The sequence below is a fragment of the Malus domestica genome, chromosome 14, assembly GCF_042453785.1.
Source record: "Malus domestica chromosome 14, GDT2T_hap1".
NCBI lineage: Eukaryota > Viridiplantae > Streptophyta > Magnoliopsida > Rosales > Rosaceae > Malus > Malus domestica.
This window is the reverse complement of record NC_091674.1, coordinates 24251754-24268752: the sequence shown is the minus strand read 5'-3', so window position 1 is coordinate 24268752 and position 16999 is coordinate 24251754. Positions and strand designations below refer to the sequence as shown.

The window sequence follows — 16999 nt, the reverse complement described above, 5'->3', positions numbered from 1 at the left end:
TTTCAACAATAGCGAAAAACAATCATGCCTATATACCTTGATACGAATTCGAATAAAAATAATTGAATATGAGTATGAGAACATGAAGTTAAATATATTTTATTTGATTAAGAGGCAAAGAATGAAATTACAAAATTAAATGTTCAACCCTCTGAGCAAATTGGGAGAGAAGGGTCAAAAAACCCTCCTAGGCCTTAACTGGCTCTGCCAGTGCAGCACATTTGAAAATTCAACTAGCTTGACTGGTGTATACAACACTGACTGCGAACTTTTCCACAAGAGAACAGGAGAAAATAATTAATTATAAGTTAGTCAAGATTGATGGGTGGCTTCAGCCAATAGCAAAAGCTTAAGATATGAATATATATATGAAAAGATAAGAGAGCTTGCCACCAGGAAACGCGGTTGGGTCGTGTAGAAAAAAACCAACATCAAAATATGCGGTGCGATGAATTCATTGGAATTCACCTCTGAGTTTCGGAATCTTTAGGGTTTCTTCTTCTTCTTCCTCCTCCTTGTCGAAATTCCAAGACATGGAACTCGAAATAGTATCTAGAGAAATCATCAAACCCTCCTCTCCAACTCCATCTCACCTAAGAACTTTCAACTTCTGCTACTTTAATAAGATGGCTGGTCGTATGTACGTGCCGGTGGTTCTTTTCTACAACCCTGCGGGTGGCGCATGTGCTGTTGAAAAATCCAATCTGCTCAAGAAGTCTCTCTCGGAAACACTAGCCTTGTACTACCCATTTGCTGGAAGGATCGTAGATGCAGAATATATTGACTGTACTGATGAGGGAGTGACATATTTGGAAGCGAAAATCCATGCCAAGTTGTCAGAAGTTCTCCGAAATCCTGACAATGAAACATTAGACCTTTTATTTGCAGACAATTTGCAATGGGAGGACACAAATCTGAGCACTTTACTTGCCGTTCAGGTTAGCTACTTTGAGTGTGGAGGAATGGCAATAAGCATGTGCATGTCACACAAACTTGGCGATGCGGCCACCCTGATCACCTTCATCAAAGACTGGTCTGCCATGGCTTCAAACTCAGGTGAACATGTGATCCCTCTATTCGATTTAACCTCAATGTTCCCACAGGACGACCTACCGATTGGTAAGGAACATGTTAATGATAAAGGGAAGCTTGCCACAAGAAGGTTTGTATTTGATGCCCTAAAAATTGCCGCCCTCAAGGCCATTGTTGCTCAGAAAGTGCAAAACCCTACAAGGGTAGAGGTTGTGACTGCACTACTATTTAAGTGTGCAAGCTCAACCTCTGGTGGACGAGCAGTCCTTTGCCAAAATATCAACTTGCGTTCGAGGCTCGTCCCTCCGTTGCCGGAAAATTTTGTAGGAAATTTGGCTTGGTTCTTTCCAGTACCAAAACTAGAGGAGGATGGTGAGATAGAGTTGCCTGGCTTCGTGGGACAAATGAAAGAGGCTTTGGCTGAATTCTGCAATACATATGCGAGCAAGTTTAGAGGCAAAGAATGGCGCTTGAGCATTAAGCAACACATGGAGAAGGCTAAGGAATTGTTTGGGAGCAACACAGCTAAATATACATGTAGCAGCTGGTGTAGGCTTCCAATATACGAAGTGGACTTTGGGTGGGGAAAGCCGGTGTGGGCGAGGATCGGCAGCCGTGCGGGGAAGAATGTCAGTATTCTAATGGATACCAGAAGTGGGGATGGGATTGAGGCCTTTGTGACGTTGGAAGAGCAAGACATGGCAAAGTTTGAGCGTAATGAGGAGTTACTAGCATTTGCTACTTTTAACCCAAATCCCATTGAGGAACTCTCGTAAGCTCTTTGACTGACTAACTCTCAATCACTACAAATTGTTTCACTTTCTTTTCTCTAGCACACAACCGGATTACAATGCCGGCAGGCCATATATTTAGGCTTTGTAGAAAACTCTAGCTCTGTGTTTGGCAAAATCAAGAAATGATGCGTGGAAAATAATGTGAACAAGTTATGGGAACGGCGTCTTAAGATTTCGAGTTTATGTAGAAGACGACGTTGAGTTTTGAGTTTGTATTGGAAAATGTTCTTAAGTGAAGTTTAATGATGTCTTCTTAAATATCACAAGAAATTGCTATCAGCACGCCACAGACCAAACTATTCATCATGCACTCTTCTTTTATTCTTCTATTTATGAGAGCTCTTGACAGCTCTTAGTGGCAATAACAGCTCTCGTGTTATGTATCATGTCAATCATAGACAACCAAAACAAAAGTTCCTAAAATGACAGTCTTCACAACATGGCACTTCGAGCTGTTTGACAGGAGACAGGAGAAAATCAAGAATCCAAATTCCCCGAATCCAAAAACTTGTACATTTCATGTGGCAGTGTTTAGTTCTTTGTTTTTTTTTAACACAAGTTCATGAATCTGCGCGAATACGCGTAGGAGAAAAAAAACGTCACACATGTCATCGATCAATAATCAGCAAAGGAAGAAGTGAATTTCACCTGTGTATGTTGTTGTATAGTTTCTATAAAAAGCACGTATGAAGCACAGATTTTGCCCTCCCAGCCAATTTCAATGAGGTCCCAGGAAGAGAGTTTCTGCTGCTCTAGGAAAATCTCTCTAGGCTTCAAAACAGAAAAATGAATCACTCAGTTACCGGATCTCTTCAGGTACGCTAAAACGCCTAAGCCAACAGCAAGAGCAGCCCCAGCTGCCGCAGCATTGTATGCTGATGCCCATGCAGAATCTGCATATGCATAATCCACATTTCCTGCAGCTGAACCCCTTCGCCGGCGACTGCGTGTTCCTGAATAATCCAAATGCAGTCTCAAACCCTGCAGAGTTGATCATTTCAACGTCAGACTGAGCTCATCACATACTTCCTGCTATGACTAATCACAAACGTATATTATCGTCCCAGATGACATAATTTCGGGATCACAGCCTAGATTTTGAGTCTCGGGGAGGAATAAGTAGAGTACAGGAAAATCTATAGCCAAAAACTAAGATCAAATTCTGTTGGAAACTTAGCTATATTTCTCCTCTATAAGCATCTAGCAAATGTGGACAGACATATCATACCTTCCAACCAACTTGCTTTGCATGATCCACAGCCGCTACAAGATCACTATCTGATGCCAATATAACTTTATCACGGTCCTCATCTTCATACTGCAGAATGCAACACCAATTAAAATAATACGATTAGGATGAGGGAACTCTAGCGCCCAACTGAAAAACAGATAAAAAAAATTTACGATTGTAATCTATGAAATACCAAAATTTGAGGAAGGTTGTTGCGGTCAATGTCATCTCCCATTCTCTGAATGATGGAGGTTATAAGTTCTGTCAAATTCTGAATGTCTGAAGAGGAAAGAAAACTCAGTTAAGAGCTAAATTTAGCCACACTAATTTGATGAGTAATTAGAACAAGGAGCATACTGCAAGTGAATCTATGCATTCGGCCCCTTTTATCTTGAAGTTTGAAAGCAAACGTATTTGGAAAATTGGACGGTGGAAAGGGAAGCGATCTCCCTGTCACTGCACTCTCAGAAGCCAGTTTCAAAGAACCTTCACTGAGATGGCAATTATAATGCATAAGTACATGCAAACAGAAAAAACAGTCAAAACTTTTGATGTTTAATATCCCTAACATATGCATATATAGATAAATAACCTCCGAGACTCATCGTCATCATCATTGGGACTCAAGGCCATGGCAGAGTCCCAAAACTTTTGCATCATATTGGTTGCAGCCTCATTACTCGCTCCAGCAGTATTTCCAACCTGGTTAGCAACGAATATTATGTAAGATATTTCTTCTTGCTCAAGGTTAAGAAACAATTAAAAGATTATTAAACAAAAAAAGCAAAACAGAAATGTGAAGATGATTGTGAAAGCAAACAGCGGCCACAGCAGGAACGACAAAAATGTACAATAGCTAACAAAACATTGTAATAACCAACAGTAGGTAAGGACTAGACTTACAGTGGCCACAGCAGCATGAGTGATATGAATTACATCAACAACGGCAACTACAGCTCCATCTGCATCCCGGTAATCAATAATTATCATAAACTATAGTCTTATGTTACTTGACAAAGCAAAACACATTACTCTTACTATCAGCATCTTACCTCTGTCGAGAACAGGAATGTGTAAAAACTTTCCATCATGCATGGTATGCAACGCATCAACGATTGGTGTATCAACTGTAGCACATTCTGGATTTGGAGTCATGACCTATTAATCAAATCAAAAGAATGCAGAGATGGTTGGATTATTTGTATTCCTTCCATTATACAAGCATAAAATGAAGAGCTTCTTGGAATTAGCAGATGTTACAACTTCTGGACAGATAAGACAAGGACAGAGGGATACATTTGCAGTTTTCATTAAAATGGCCCTAAGGACAAGATTTCCAAACTGATAAAGACGTGTACCTTCTCTACAAGAGTGGTCTTCGGAGGAAGATTTTGTGATATCACGCGCATTAAGATATCTTTTGAGCTGACAAGAACCAAAAGCGCAGATTAGAATCCAACTTATCTATGAAACAATAAGATTATCACAGCGACCAAAAAAGGATGGAATTACTGTGAAAAAGTTAAAACTGTAATTTTGTTACTTTAAAAAACTTAAGACAATAAACTTACGTAAGAATTCCTCGTGGCTTGTTGTCAATCGTCACAACTGCCGAGCTTACTCGCATTTCCTGCATCTTCTTTGTTGTCATCAAAACTGTATCTGTTGGTGAAACTATTAAAACCCTGAAAGACAAACCTCTAATAAATCAAAACTGGTAAATTTTATAAGCGTGTGGCCACATAAAACAACAGACATAAAAATATTACCTACTTTGTACTCTCCGGAATGATTGTTGACAAGGATGGTCTAAACAACCGCTCTCGAAGTGTCTCAACGAATGTATTGGAACCTGCATCTCCAAAAAAGAAAAAATAGCATTAAGTTAATATTGTTTTTTTCAGAAAACTGACTACTCGTCATCACGCAAGTCTACCAAAAAAAAAACACAGATATTCCTCCAAAACTGCAAAAATATCTTAAGACTCTGACATAAAGTTCTAAAGAAAACACTGAACTCTCTACTAACCAGAACCAGATGTGCCCCAATGTTTTTCAACACCTTCCACAGCAGCAGCAATAGCCTTTCCCTTTTCAGCTGCTCTTTCCATTCGAGCAATGGCATCATATAAACACTTTGCTATATCAAGTAAAGCAATGACCTCTCCATTCTCCACAACAGGCAAATGTCTGAATTTCCCTATAAATGCAGAAATCATCATGTAGAAAGAGCAGGCCACAATAAGATCGTATGCCAAGAAGTAAATTTGCCTCTCATTTAATACTAACCTTGCACCATTTTCTGAAGGGCCTCAACAGCAAGAGTGTCTGAAAGAACAAATATCGGGTTCCTTGTCATAACTTTAGAAACAAGGGTTTCTTCAAGATCAAGCTCACGAGAAATAACCCTTGTCGCTATATCCTTCAACCAAATAAAGGAATAGATGCATAAGAAAACAATGCAACATTGAGTTCAAATATCGGGTTCTTTGTTTTTCTGTGATGGTATTTTCTTGAAAAATGCGACACTGAGTTCAAAGTCATACCTTGTCAGTAAGTATTCCACAGAGCAATGCATTAGAGTCCGTTAACAACAAAGCATCGACTCTACGAGCAGCCATCCGACGACAAGCTTCTTGAACACTGGTATTTTCAGGTACCGTCAGAGCCTTTGATAGCCGCAACCGTTTCACCGTGCGCTCCCCAGTTAGCCCCCTGCCACCAAATGCAAACAGATAGGATACTATTGTCACTTTCATTCCAATGCACAAAATTTCAAACAGAACATGCCTATGCCTATTGATTTAGCTGTCCTCTACAGCATAAATCGATTCAACCTCAATATCTACCGATACCCAACTTCTAATCAGAACATCGAAATCAACCATCATAAAATTTTACTGTTTTACATATACACAATCATGGGGTTTTCCACCCAACTCACATTCATGTAAAACCTCAATTCTTTCAAATAATAAACATTTCATTTCATTGAATATATACATACATATATACATATATATATATATATATATATCGAAAGTCGAATACTCACATTGAACGAGAAGCTGTGAAAGATTTTCGGGCAGAATCAGGGCCTCCGTTACTAGCATCAGAGGGTTTCTTCTTGTCCTGCAACGATGTGTTCGTCAATGACAGACTTCTCCTCGAAGAACCGCCTTGACTAGCCATCGTCGCCTTCAATCAAAAACCTTTATATTCTCCCTCTTCAAATCCCTGCGCCAAAATTAATTATTCAAAATTCAAAGCAATTCACGAATTTAATTTCCAAATTTTATTCATTCCCAATATAGAAATTCCTCAATCTTCGATTTTCAGCTTGTTTTCTCCATTTCCAAACATCCCAACCAAATAAACGAGAAAAATATCGGATTCTTTTATTCAATTTTCTTCCATTTTCTCGGCAACCAAACAGAAACAGAAACATAAACTCACCGGACCCAGAAAAAACCTCCTCCTCCTCTTCCTCCTCTACTACAATCGAAATTCAAGACTGCTTCAGAATCAGAATCCGAAAATCTCGACGAAAATTCAGAATTTGATTGAGTCACATCTTATCCCAGGTCCAAGGCCAAGGAAATCGAAGCTAACGAGCGACTCTATTGGAATTGGAGGCGGTGCTTCGAGAATTTTCCCAGGAAACTGAAACGCTCGCGGTCGGGGAATCTGGTCCGAAAACCGTGAAATTTTCCGGGAAAAATACACCGACCGGCGAGAGTGAATGAGACCCAGAGAGGGAGGGAGGGAGAGAGTTTCCAATAAGCTAAAAAGATGAGAAGACGGGCCAATCGAAACCGCCCACGTCGACGATTTTCTAACAGAAATTTTCAATTACCTCCAATTTACTGGCGCTTTTTTTTCAGGCCCTCCGAAATTCGTTTGATGTTGATTTACGGATTTGGCCTTCGAACTTGAGGAAATGTGTATCCTTTGCCGCCGCTGTAGTGGGAGGGCTTTCCAGTCTTTTTATCAAGAGGTTGGGCAAAATGTGACAAAATGTGTATTTCATATGAAAAACAGTCAACTCTTGGTCTTATAATAATGTTGGTCTTACTTGTAATAATAGAGGAAATCTTTTGTTGACCAAAAATGGCAACGATTTTATGTTCATACTATAAAATCCAGATTTGGTTAATTAGTTATCTGTCCAATCTCTTACAATCTAACCACACAGATTATGTTTCTTTAACGGTCTAATTGGATTATTATTCCTGTCGTGATATGATAGTTGGAAAGTAACCTATGTGGTAAAAAAAAACCTAGAATTTAAGCTTTGTGATGAAGTCTGTTAGGATTTAGGCTCAAAATTGAAAATTCCTTCAACTTTCCGTTGATTGTTAGCACGTAAGCCACACATATTAGGCTAAAACGGAACTCTCCGTTAATTGTTAGCACGTGAGGCTTACATGTGAGGTTAACTTTATCTTTTTAGTCTCATATGTGAGCATTGTTTGCTAACAATTAACAAAGAGTTGACGAAATTTTTAATTTTTGGCATAAATCGTAACAGACTTCACGACAGAGACTTAAATCCTAGTCTTTTTTTATTTTTACCACATGAGCTATCTTCCAATTATCATATCACTACAGGAACTATTAATCCAATTAAGCCTTTTTTAACTTGAGTGTCAAGTTTAAATGTGGTCTGGTAGCATAGAATAGTCATATTATTTGTAATGAAAAAAACCTTGTGTTATTTAGAAAGCACTTGTACTTTAGTTACGAGCCTCCGGTTTAGGCTCGTGAAGTATGTGTTTTCATCCCAATCTTGACGTATTATGAATTTATTAATGCCTAAGGATTAAGGAATGAAAATGTAAGTGGATCTCACATAAAATTAATGTGTCGTACTTAATTTTAACCAAGTATCAATATTAAGATGGTTGTTTATCTCATACCTGAACAACAAAGCATCATTCTCATGCCTAAAAAGTGAATAAACACGCCCTTAACTACTTGGTATGCTGGGTTATGTTCAACTATGACATGGATCCTACATCTTTACTAAATACCATGTCATACTTAATAATCTTATAGGATATGTTACACAAGTTGGGATGCAAAATATTGGGGGCCATTAAACTCGTTTTTTTAAATCTTCTAATCTATTAAACATGAATTATTGTAAGTTTAAGAAGAATTGAAAACATGCGCGCTTGAGGCTTGGGATCAAGGCCACCTTGTCATGCCTTTACACCGAGAGTTTGTTGTTTCAAGTCATTATTTTTTTGTTTGTGGTGTTTAGTTTAACAAAGGACTAATGTTTGGTTGTTGAAAGAAGAACAGCAAATTGTGCTGAAATAAACAAGTCGTCGATTACAAATGAATACATTGTCAAACAAGTAAAAAATTGAAAACTCAAATCAATATCACTAAAAACAAATGGACACGTGTCCATTTTTAATTAGTTTTTTTTTTTTATCATAACTTGCTGCTCTTCCTTCAGCAATAAAGCATGTTTGTGGAGTCTAAAATAATCTCAAAAATCCTAGAGGCGACACGTGAACTTTTACTCAAAAAAGACACGATTGCCCTCATTAAATGGCAAGCTTCTCAAATACTCTGCCCACAGCTTAGCACCCCTGAAGATCCAAGTAGCTGAAGGGTGGATTTTTTTGCCAAATTGTCGTGCCAACCGAATTGCCAACCGTGCCATACCGATTTTATGCCAAATTTTTTGTACCAATCGGTAATGGTACGGTATTGTACCATACCGAAATTTCATGGTACGGTATTGGTAATGGATACCATTACCATGGTATTACCGTACCATACCGAAAATACAATATAATTTATAATTTATAATTTATATAATACATAATTATATAACACATATTTATAATATTCCAATAATTTGAAAATAAAACCCTACTTATATTAGCATTGTTGTTGGTGACTTTGATCTCTTAAAATTGTGGAAATCAAACACAAAAGAGTTCCTAATTATTTCACAAATAGCCAAAATATCTTTGTAACCCCCACTTCTACTGTTGCTAGTGAAAATGCATTTAGTCTAGGGAGGAGGGTTGTGAACCCTTTTAGGGTATCCTTGACTCCTAAAATAATTGAGGCACTAGTGTGTACTAGTGATTGGCTTAGGGCAGGTGAAATAAACTTCTACAATGACTAACGGAATATATGCTTCAATTTTACAAGGAAATAGAAGAAGAGAAAACAAGAAAGATATGCTTTAATTTTTTTAGTAAATTTGTTATTAAATGGTTTTCAACTTTAATTCTTCTTGATACTAATTAATATGTTTTCTTTGTTTGTAATGTAAGCTTGACACAAACTCAATCTTCTACAAGTTCAATGCCTCCTCCAAAAGCTTCGACATCTCAAGCTTGAATAATTGATCAATGAATTCTCCTTTTTGAAGTTTACTTCCAATTTTCATTTGGTTTGAAACTTTAATTTCTATTTTGATTGTTAACTTCTATTTGTTTTGGTTCGTAACTTTTATTTGGATTGTAAGATTAATTTTCATGATGAATCTTGATGCTTCATTTGAATTATTATGTGTGTGAATTGTGAATGATGAATAATAGATGAATTTAATCTATAAGGTATGAGATAAAGGTACAAAAAAAAAGTTTTGCCCTTGAATTGGGTTAAAAAAACAAAAACATATTTTGTCCCAAAACAAAATGGCAATTACCATTGTCATACCATGCCAACCAAACTTTTGGCAATACCGAACTTCGGTATACCGAAAGTTTGGTACGGTAATGGTAATAAATTTTACCAAACCGAAAGTTTGGTACGGTAATTGGTACAAAGGTTTTGGTACGGTAACCGTACCGAACCCACCCCTAAATACGACTGCCCACAGATCAACTGCCCATGGCAAGGAAAATTAAAAATAAAAACATTAAAGATAAGAATTAATTACCCAAATTCTATATGTAATACATTCCCAATAGAAGATTGACTCCATTCAAGTAAGTAATCCCTATTTAAATCAATTAGAGATAATTACACGATTATCTCAAGATATTCTTTCCTATTTAATATCTTGAGAATATTATCTCCATAAACATCGGCCAATATCTCAAGATATTAGAGAATATTTACATCATTATCTCAAAATATTATTTCCTATTTAATATCTTGAGAATATTATTTCCATAAACATTGGGCAATAGGATGCCGCCATGTCTAGGGTAAAACCCTAACACCATGGCCGGCTTTCTCCCCCTATATATATATATATATATCTCAAATTCTACCAAATTTTGGTAAGCTTTTGCTACTCATAAAAGCTCTAAACAATACTCTTTTTAGAGAAACTACCTTAGGCATCAAAGATCCATTGGCCGAATCCCCCACATTGTGGGCATGTAAGGCTTAGGTCTTTGATCGAAAGTGTTGATTATTTTGCAAGTGCATTTTCGTCAAAGCAAGAGACGGTGGAAATTTGCATCGACAATGTTCTTAACTAAGTCTATTGATTTTACGCAAAAGATTTATATTGGCTATTTGTGATTGTGGTTAGTTGAAGACATTATTTACTAGATTATGAAGGCAATTTTGTATTGACTAAAAACAAGTTAGGACTTTTAGCAAAGGGCGATGCTATCCACACATCTCCTGTTAATATTTGTCCTTTAATCATTTTCAATTCATCGATCGAAGAAAGAGAAATATCTGAAAGATTTAAAATAGATGTATGGATAGCACAACTATTAACAAATTATGATTTGATACTCAGATTCTAAATTCTAATAGTAAGGTTTGTGCAAAGCATCAACGATGCATTTCTTTGTAGAAAAGAAAAGGCCCATTGCGTGCGAATTTTGCCCTTAATATTCAAGATTCTATATATAACTTCTCTACAAGAATGTGGTGGTGTTGGATTTATAATTCAGAAACTGAAATGTATAAAAGCAAAAGTTGCCCTAATTAGTTACCTCTGGAGGCTTTGGAGTTATTTGGACATGCTATACTATCCTGCAACCTGTCATGATCTGGAAACCAAATCAAACATTACAAAAAGAAATAGCGAAATTTACGTGGATTAGTGGATGTTATCGCACCTGAAAAATGCCACTCTGCACTGATTCTTATAAAAGTTTTGTTTTGTATTTTTACACATATAAAGTACAAAATGACATCTTTAAACGGTTAGCTGGAAAAGCCAAATCATGATAGTTGCGCTTATTTTAAAGTGTCGAGAATAGATAGCATTTATGAATGAAATTCCAACAAAAAATAAAAGAGAATTAAAGGGTTAAAGCTAGCCTGATTGGAGCTTAAAATAGTTCATAGGAATCCACTTTTCTTTAAAACGTGTTGTATAAAACTCATGTTCCTTGTGGATTAGAGTATTCAAATTTCATTTTACCAATTATTTCAACAAGCACGTAACAAAAATGTTAGATTGGGCACCAATTTTAATGGGGTGGTTGTTGTTCATACTGCTCTCCCCAGGCCTCTTGTTCCAGATACCAGGAAATTCCAGGCATGTAGAGTTTGGAAGCTTCACCACAAATGGCAAAGCAATTTTGGTTCACACTCTTATTTTCTTTGGCATCTTCACCATCCTCATTTTGGCAGTGGGAGTCCAAATCCACACAGGCTGATTCAACCGGGTGCTAGTTGAGCTCAAGACCTGCTGGCTTTGAGTTTTAACGCAAAATCAACAAGAGCATTTCATATTATATTTTTCTTTCATTTTTCCTCCTCAGTATTTGTGTATCTTCAAAATTTTACTTTCTCTTGATTTGGAATTTCTTTTTCATGTCCTGATTGGAGTTGAACTGGTTAGCCTTTGTTTCCTTTCTTTTACTATGCATTTTAAGCCAATATTTGAGATGCAAATTGTAACATCCCACATCGACCAATGGAGAGGGGGTGATTTGCCTTATATGTACATACTCCTATCCCTATAGCACGAGGCCTTTTGGAAACTCACTGGCTTTGGGTTCTATCAGAACTCCGAAGTTAGGCAAGAGCAATCCAAGGATGAGTGACCCACTGAGAAGTTCTCATTTGAGTTCATATAAAAAAAATCGTGAGGGCGTGGCCGAGGCCCAAAGCAGACAATATCATGTTACGGCGGAGTCGAGACTGGGATGTGACAAAATGATATCAGAGCCACTATGCCGTGTGGTGCGAGTGTGCCGACAAGGATGTCGGGCCCCTAAGAGGGCTGGATTGTAACATCCCACATCGACAAACGGAGATGGGGTAATGTGCCTTATATGTACATGCTCCCCTCCCTATAGCACGAGGCTTTTTGGGAATTCACTAGCTTCAGGTTCCATCGGAACTCCCAAGTTAAGCGAGTTCGGGCGAGAGCAATCCTAGGATGGGTAATACACTAGGAAGTTCTCGTCTGAGTTCCCAAAAGCAAAACCGTGACGGCGTAGTCTGGTCCCAAAGAAACAATATCGTGCTACGGCAGAATCGAAATTGGGATGTGACACAAATGCTCAAATTAAGTTATAAACTTAGATTTTCCATAGAGCACCATTAGTTAAGAAGAAATATTGGTAAGAAAATGAGGCAAAAAACAAAGTTATATATTTGTATACAGTGATATATTTAGACCTTTAGACTAAGGAGTAAACGAGTAGAAGAATATTATTAGATCGTAAATATTTTTATGTGAGCTTCTTGTGATAGAAAAATGGCCAGTCTTAATTAATCTTTATTTTTCTACTAAATGATAGAATTTTTATTTAGTCAATGGTGATGCTCTGATGAGAATGCATCTCACATCGATAAGAGAAGAGACTTTGCATGAATTTATAAGTAGTTGAGTTACTCCTGATATTGCTAATTGATTTTGTAGTAGAATCTTTCAAATGGGCACATTTTTTTTATTTTTTATTTTTTTCAGTACAACGATATATTTTACATTAAGGAGATGGGGAATTAGACTAAGCCATACAATGGGCAACCTAATTTGATATCGAATTCGCTATTCACGATATTCGAACCTAAGATATCTGATTTGCAAGTGAAGAAGAATATGAAGTTTTATTTATTTATTTTTAAACATAAAGTAGAACTATCGTTGGATCATAAACCGTTATTAGGTCAAGGCCCAACTTGTATCCACACTTCAAGGCAGGCCTAAATACCCAATTTCAAAAGTAAATTTAACAAAAACGAAACACTTTTTTGTTTTTTTTTTCTAACAAGGGGTAAATCCGAACATACGAGTCTACTGCGGCATATGTTTTTTTTTTTTGTTTTTTTTGTGTGTGTGTGTTTGTTGGTCAAACGATAAATTTGCTAAATTAGAAAAAATGAAAGATTTTCAATTTTGATTCAAGTTTTTGTATTGGACAATTCTGTTTATATCCAAAAATAATAACAGGACAGTCTTTTACTTTGGTTAACCCAATTTTTAAACTAAAAAACACTTTTTATGATCTAAACCTCGAGATATCTTTTAGTGTGTGCGGTACATAGACACATACATTATATATTATTATATAAATGAAAAGATATTTAAAAAAATACTTATCTTTCACTTGTATAATAACATATAACGTACTTCTTTGTGTACCGAAAATATTAAAAAAAATCTCCCCTCCCCAAAAATTGGTGGACATGCCCACTCCTAAAATTGATTGACATTAATTTCTTTTGTCCAGAAATGTGTACCAATATGCCGTGTGACGACAAATTCTAAAAAAGCAATTTACTTTGTAAAATTTAAACGCACAAATTAGGAAATGAATCATTTCCCGATCTCTTTTATTAAATTTACCCAATTAATAAATTCGAACTCTTAAAGTTTGATCTAACAGTTACAAATAGAGAATCTCTTTAAAAGTTATAATAATTTTAACCGTTTAATCAAATTTCAAGAACCCGAATTAAGTGTTTGGGTGAATTTGGTAGAACAAATTATTAGTCCCACCAAAAAGGTCCCCAACTTTTTTCATCCTCATCCTCCTCAAGACGATCACAGCCGTCGAAATCCAACAGTCAAGATCCTAACTCGTCCATTTTCACGAGAAAAACACATGGTGCCAATGCATTTATGTTCCCAACCTCAAATTTCTTCGAAAACTTCCAAAACCCACCGACCTTCCTCTCTGATCTTCGAAACCCATCTTTTACTTTCTCCTTCTTCTCCTCGTCTTTGTTCTGGTTTTGCAGAGGAGAGCAGGGGGCAAAAATGGCAGACTGGGGTCCGGTGGTGATAGCGGTGATGCTGTTTGTGCTGTTGACACCCGGGCTTTTGTTTCAGATACCCGGCCATGGGAGGTTGGTGGAGTTCGGGAACATGGAGACCAGCGGCGCTTCCATTCTGGTACACTCCGTCATCTACTTTGGCCTCATCACCATCTTCCTTATTGCCATCGGAGTTCACATCTATACAGATGCTGATTAAGCTGTTTTTTTTTTTTTTTTTTTTAATTTATTTATTTGTATGAGTGAGTGATTAGATTAATAAAGTGTGTGCACTCAATTAAAATTTTAATCTTGTATTAATTGTGTAATTAGCTTGTCTATTATAATGTATTGTTGATTTGGTATTGATCTTGTTTCTTTATATTTAATCATGAAGCTTTGTGTGTTTTATACGCATTTTGAACCAACTGGCTCTTAGTCTAGCGGAATTTCTCTTTCAAAATATTTTGAGTGAGGGTTTGCTAAAAGAAATGTTTGAAAGAGGTTTCAAGTTCGAATGTCGATGACAATAGAGGTAGAACTTAGAAGCATTGTTGGGGTTGAAATGGTTGGATACTTGATGCATTTTGATATGTTCATGCTTCTAAATTCTAATAAATTGCTAGTGACATTTACTTGGGGGGCTTTACCCACATTTGTGAGAGAGTTCAATACACACTGGATCTGGAGAGGTACTCTCGTATAACCGTTGACGCGACTAAGAAAACATACCGTGGATTGTTGGGGTAATTTTATAACACGGGACACTTGCGATAACTTTGATGTATGTTCATTATACGCTTCATTATTCGTCACGTATCTTTTTATCTAATCATGATTTTATTTTTCTTTCAAAATTTAAAATGGAACGTGTAATATGAAAGTTAATCATGATTAGGTGAAATGATACATGGTGAATAATGAGATGTATGGTGAGCATACATCACAATTTAAGGTGATGCGCAAAAATGCTCCTTATAGAGTTTCATTTTATTGGGGTTCATAAGAAAATCCTTAGTCTATTTCAACATATTAGTTCGCATTTACATCATGTTATGATAGTAATTTGAATTTTACATAAGTCTAAGTGTAAATTGTCGTTTTACCTCTGACCCATCACATGTGGGATATTTTGGTACAGTCCGAGACCTAAATAAGGGGAATACTTTTGCTCACCACGCTCAAGTGACGGTGATGCTCATCATTCTATTATCATCGTTAGATGAGTTTAAATTTCGAAATATGTGTGGTGAATAGACATAAATCTCAAAATTTAAATTCATATAATGGTAATAAGTAGGATGATAAGCAATATCACCACTTAAAGGTGGTGAGCAAAAGTGCACTCCCTAAATAAGTGCAGGGTAAACTGACAATCGTGTGACAATTCGGAGGTAACGTTATGTGAACAGCAAATTGTCGTTTTATCTTTGAACTATCACATATTGGCAAATTGACAATCGCATGACAGGTAGGGGTAAAACAACATTTCGGCAAGGAGTAGGATTCTCTCCCCTTTTTTTTCCTCTCTCCGTTCCTCCTATTTGAACGGTCACGATTAAACCACGTCAACATCTTATATTAATTTTTTTTAATAAAGGGAGACACAAAATGAAAAATGTGTGAGGAGAGGAGAGGAGAGGAGAGAAGAAGAATAAGAGGACATAGAATCTTATTCCTTTGGTCAAACCCAAAGGTAAATGTTGTCTAACGCGTGCCGGGTGGAAAATTATTCATGGGATACAAGAATTTGGGTCAGTCGCTATTGAGTTGTTTCAGACTGCGTTGGTCCGTTTGCAATCCCTTGGGCCCTTGCAAGTTAGAATTGGTGTAAAATTGCATGAGACTCGTAAGGAAATGATTTATAAAACCTTCACCCTGCATACTACGGCTAAAAAATAAACATGAAAAGTATATATTTTACCTCTAAATGTAAATAAAAAATAGTGCTGGTATCCTCACTCCATAGTCTTATATTTCCGCTCACTTTTTAATGAAAATTATAATATCAAATTTAACATTATGTAAGAAGACTTTAAAAACTCCGTTAAAAATTAATCATCTTATATATTCTTTGTGGTAAAAAAAAAAAATTAAAAATGAGAAACGAATCAAACCTTCCTATTTTGTCTCTAATTCACCTAGCTCTTTCCAACTCTTTAGTCCCCCTCCATCTTCTCTCTCTTTCGTCCCCTACCCCCACTCCCCCCCCCCCCAAAAAAAATTCAACCTCTTCTTTTCTCCCTACTTTTCAACCCTTAATTCTAAATTGGAATTCGATAATAAATATAGATATGAATCTTAAATTCATATCTGGTAGAAGGAGACACAAAAGGATAGAGAGGAACATACAAAGGAGAAGAAAAAGAAAGGAAGATAACTTTTTCAGCGGCAAAGAGAAAAGGAGTTGCCGCCGTCATATGTGGTGTCTGGTTGTGGTTACTTTAGACTGGGTTGGGCGGGGACGTTCATGGCTTATCCATTTTTGTAAAATCTTCAATATTCAATCATCCTTTATATTTATTTTATTTAGGACTATAATTGTTAGGGATATTTTAGCAATACAAGTGGATTGGAAAAATATAAGACTATGGGTGGACATAGTAGCACTCATTAAAAAGGGTATTAGAAAATGAGATAGATCAAAGGACAAACATTTGTCAAATAATTTCACACTTTATAAGCCCTTGGATCTATTTACATTTAACGATTTTAATTAAAAGTTAAGATGAGTACTAAATGACGTGACAATGAAAATAAACTTCAAATAAAATATTTTGATAAGGGA

At 36.5% G+C, this 16999-nt stretch overlaps 3 protein-coding genes across 6 annotated transcripts; 2 read left to right on the top strand and 1 right to left on the bottom strand.

The window, feature by feature from the left end:
* Positions 1-388: 388 nt before the first annotated feature.
* On the bottom strand, positions 389-7213 carry LOC103415159 (CBS domain-containing protein CBSCBSPB1-like). 4 transcript variants are annotated; one of them, XR_011575284.1, is made up of 16 exons: positions 6514-7213; positions 6113-6294; positions 5604-5772; positions 5347-5479; positions 5087-5257; positions 4831-4915; positions 4629-4742; positions 4416-4482; positions 4110-4215; positions 3961-4019; positions 3650-3759; positions 3415-3548; positions 3251-3336; positions 3055-3144; positions 2475-2807; positions 2292-2394 (listed from the first exon to the last, which is right to left on the bottom strand). XR_011575284.1 is itself a non-coding variant. In XM_029092112.2 (15 exons), exons 2-15 carry the CDS (start codon positions 6247-6249, stop codon positions 2622-2624), a joined length of 1647 nt encoding a protein of 548 aa, XP_028947945.2. In that variant the 5' UTR covers positions 6250-6294; positions 6514-7213; the 3' UTR covers positions 389-2621. The 4 variants fall into 4 exon arrangements, 2 of the variants coding, with proteins under 2 accessions (XP_028947945.2, XP_028947946.2); XR_011575285.1 differs by having other exon boundaries at positions 4831-4909; XM_029092112.2 differs by having other exon boundaries at positions 389-2807.
* On the top strand, positions 627-1808 carry LOC103454980 (acyltransferase-like). Its single transcript, XM_017337390.3, has one exon. The coding sequence runs from the start codon at positions 627-629 to the stop codon at positions 1806-1808; it is 1182 nt and encodes a 393-aa protein (XP_017192879.3).
* Positions 7214-14044: 6831 nt separating the features above from the next.
* Positions 14045-14578, top strand: LOC103424445 (uncharacterized). The gene has a single exon (XM_008362528.4). It carries the CDS (start codon positions 14078-14080, stop codon positions 14429-14431), a length of 354 nt encoding a protein of 117 aa, XP_008360750.2. The 5' UTR covers positions 14045-14077; the 3' UTR covers positions 14432-14578.
* The last annotated feature ends 2421 nt before the right edge of the window (positions 14579-16999 follow it).

Coding starts and splice junctions, on each gene's coding strand:
- LOC103454980 (XM_017337390.3), top strand. CDS start 627: ATGGCTGGTCGTATGTACGTGCCGGTGGTTCTTTTCTACAACCCTGCG.
- LOC103415159 (XM_029092112.2), bottom strand. CDS start 6,249: ATGGCTAGTCAAGGCGGTTCTTCGAGGAGAAGTCTGTCATTGACGAAC. Junction 5,480..5,603: donor GTGGAATACTTACTGACAAG/GTATGACTTTGA, acceptor ATTTGGTTGAAG/GATATAGCGACAAGGGTTAT. Junction 5,258..5,346: donor CCTTCAGAAAATGGTGCAAG/GTTAGTATTAAA, acceptor CTGCATTTATAG/GGAAATTCAGACATTTGCCT.
- LOC103424445 (XM_008362528.4), top strand. CDS start 14,078: ATGTTCCCAACCTCAAATTTCTTCGAAAACTTCCAAAACCCACCGACC.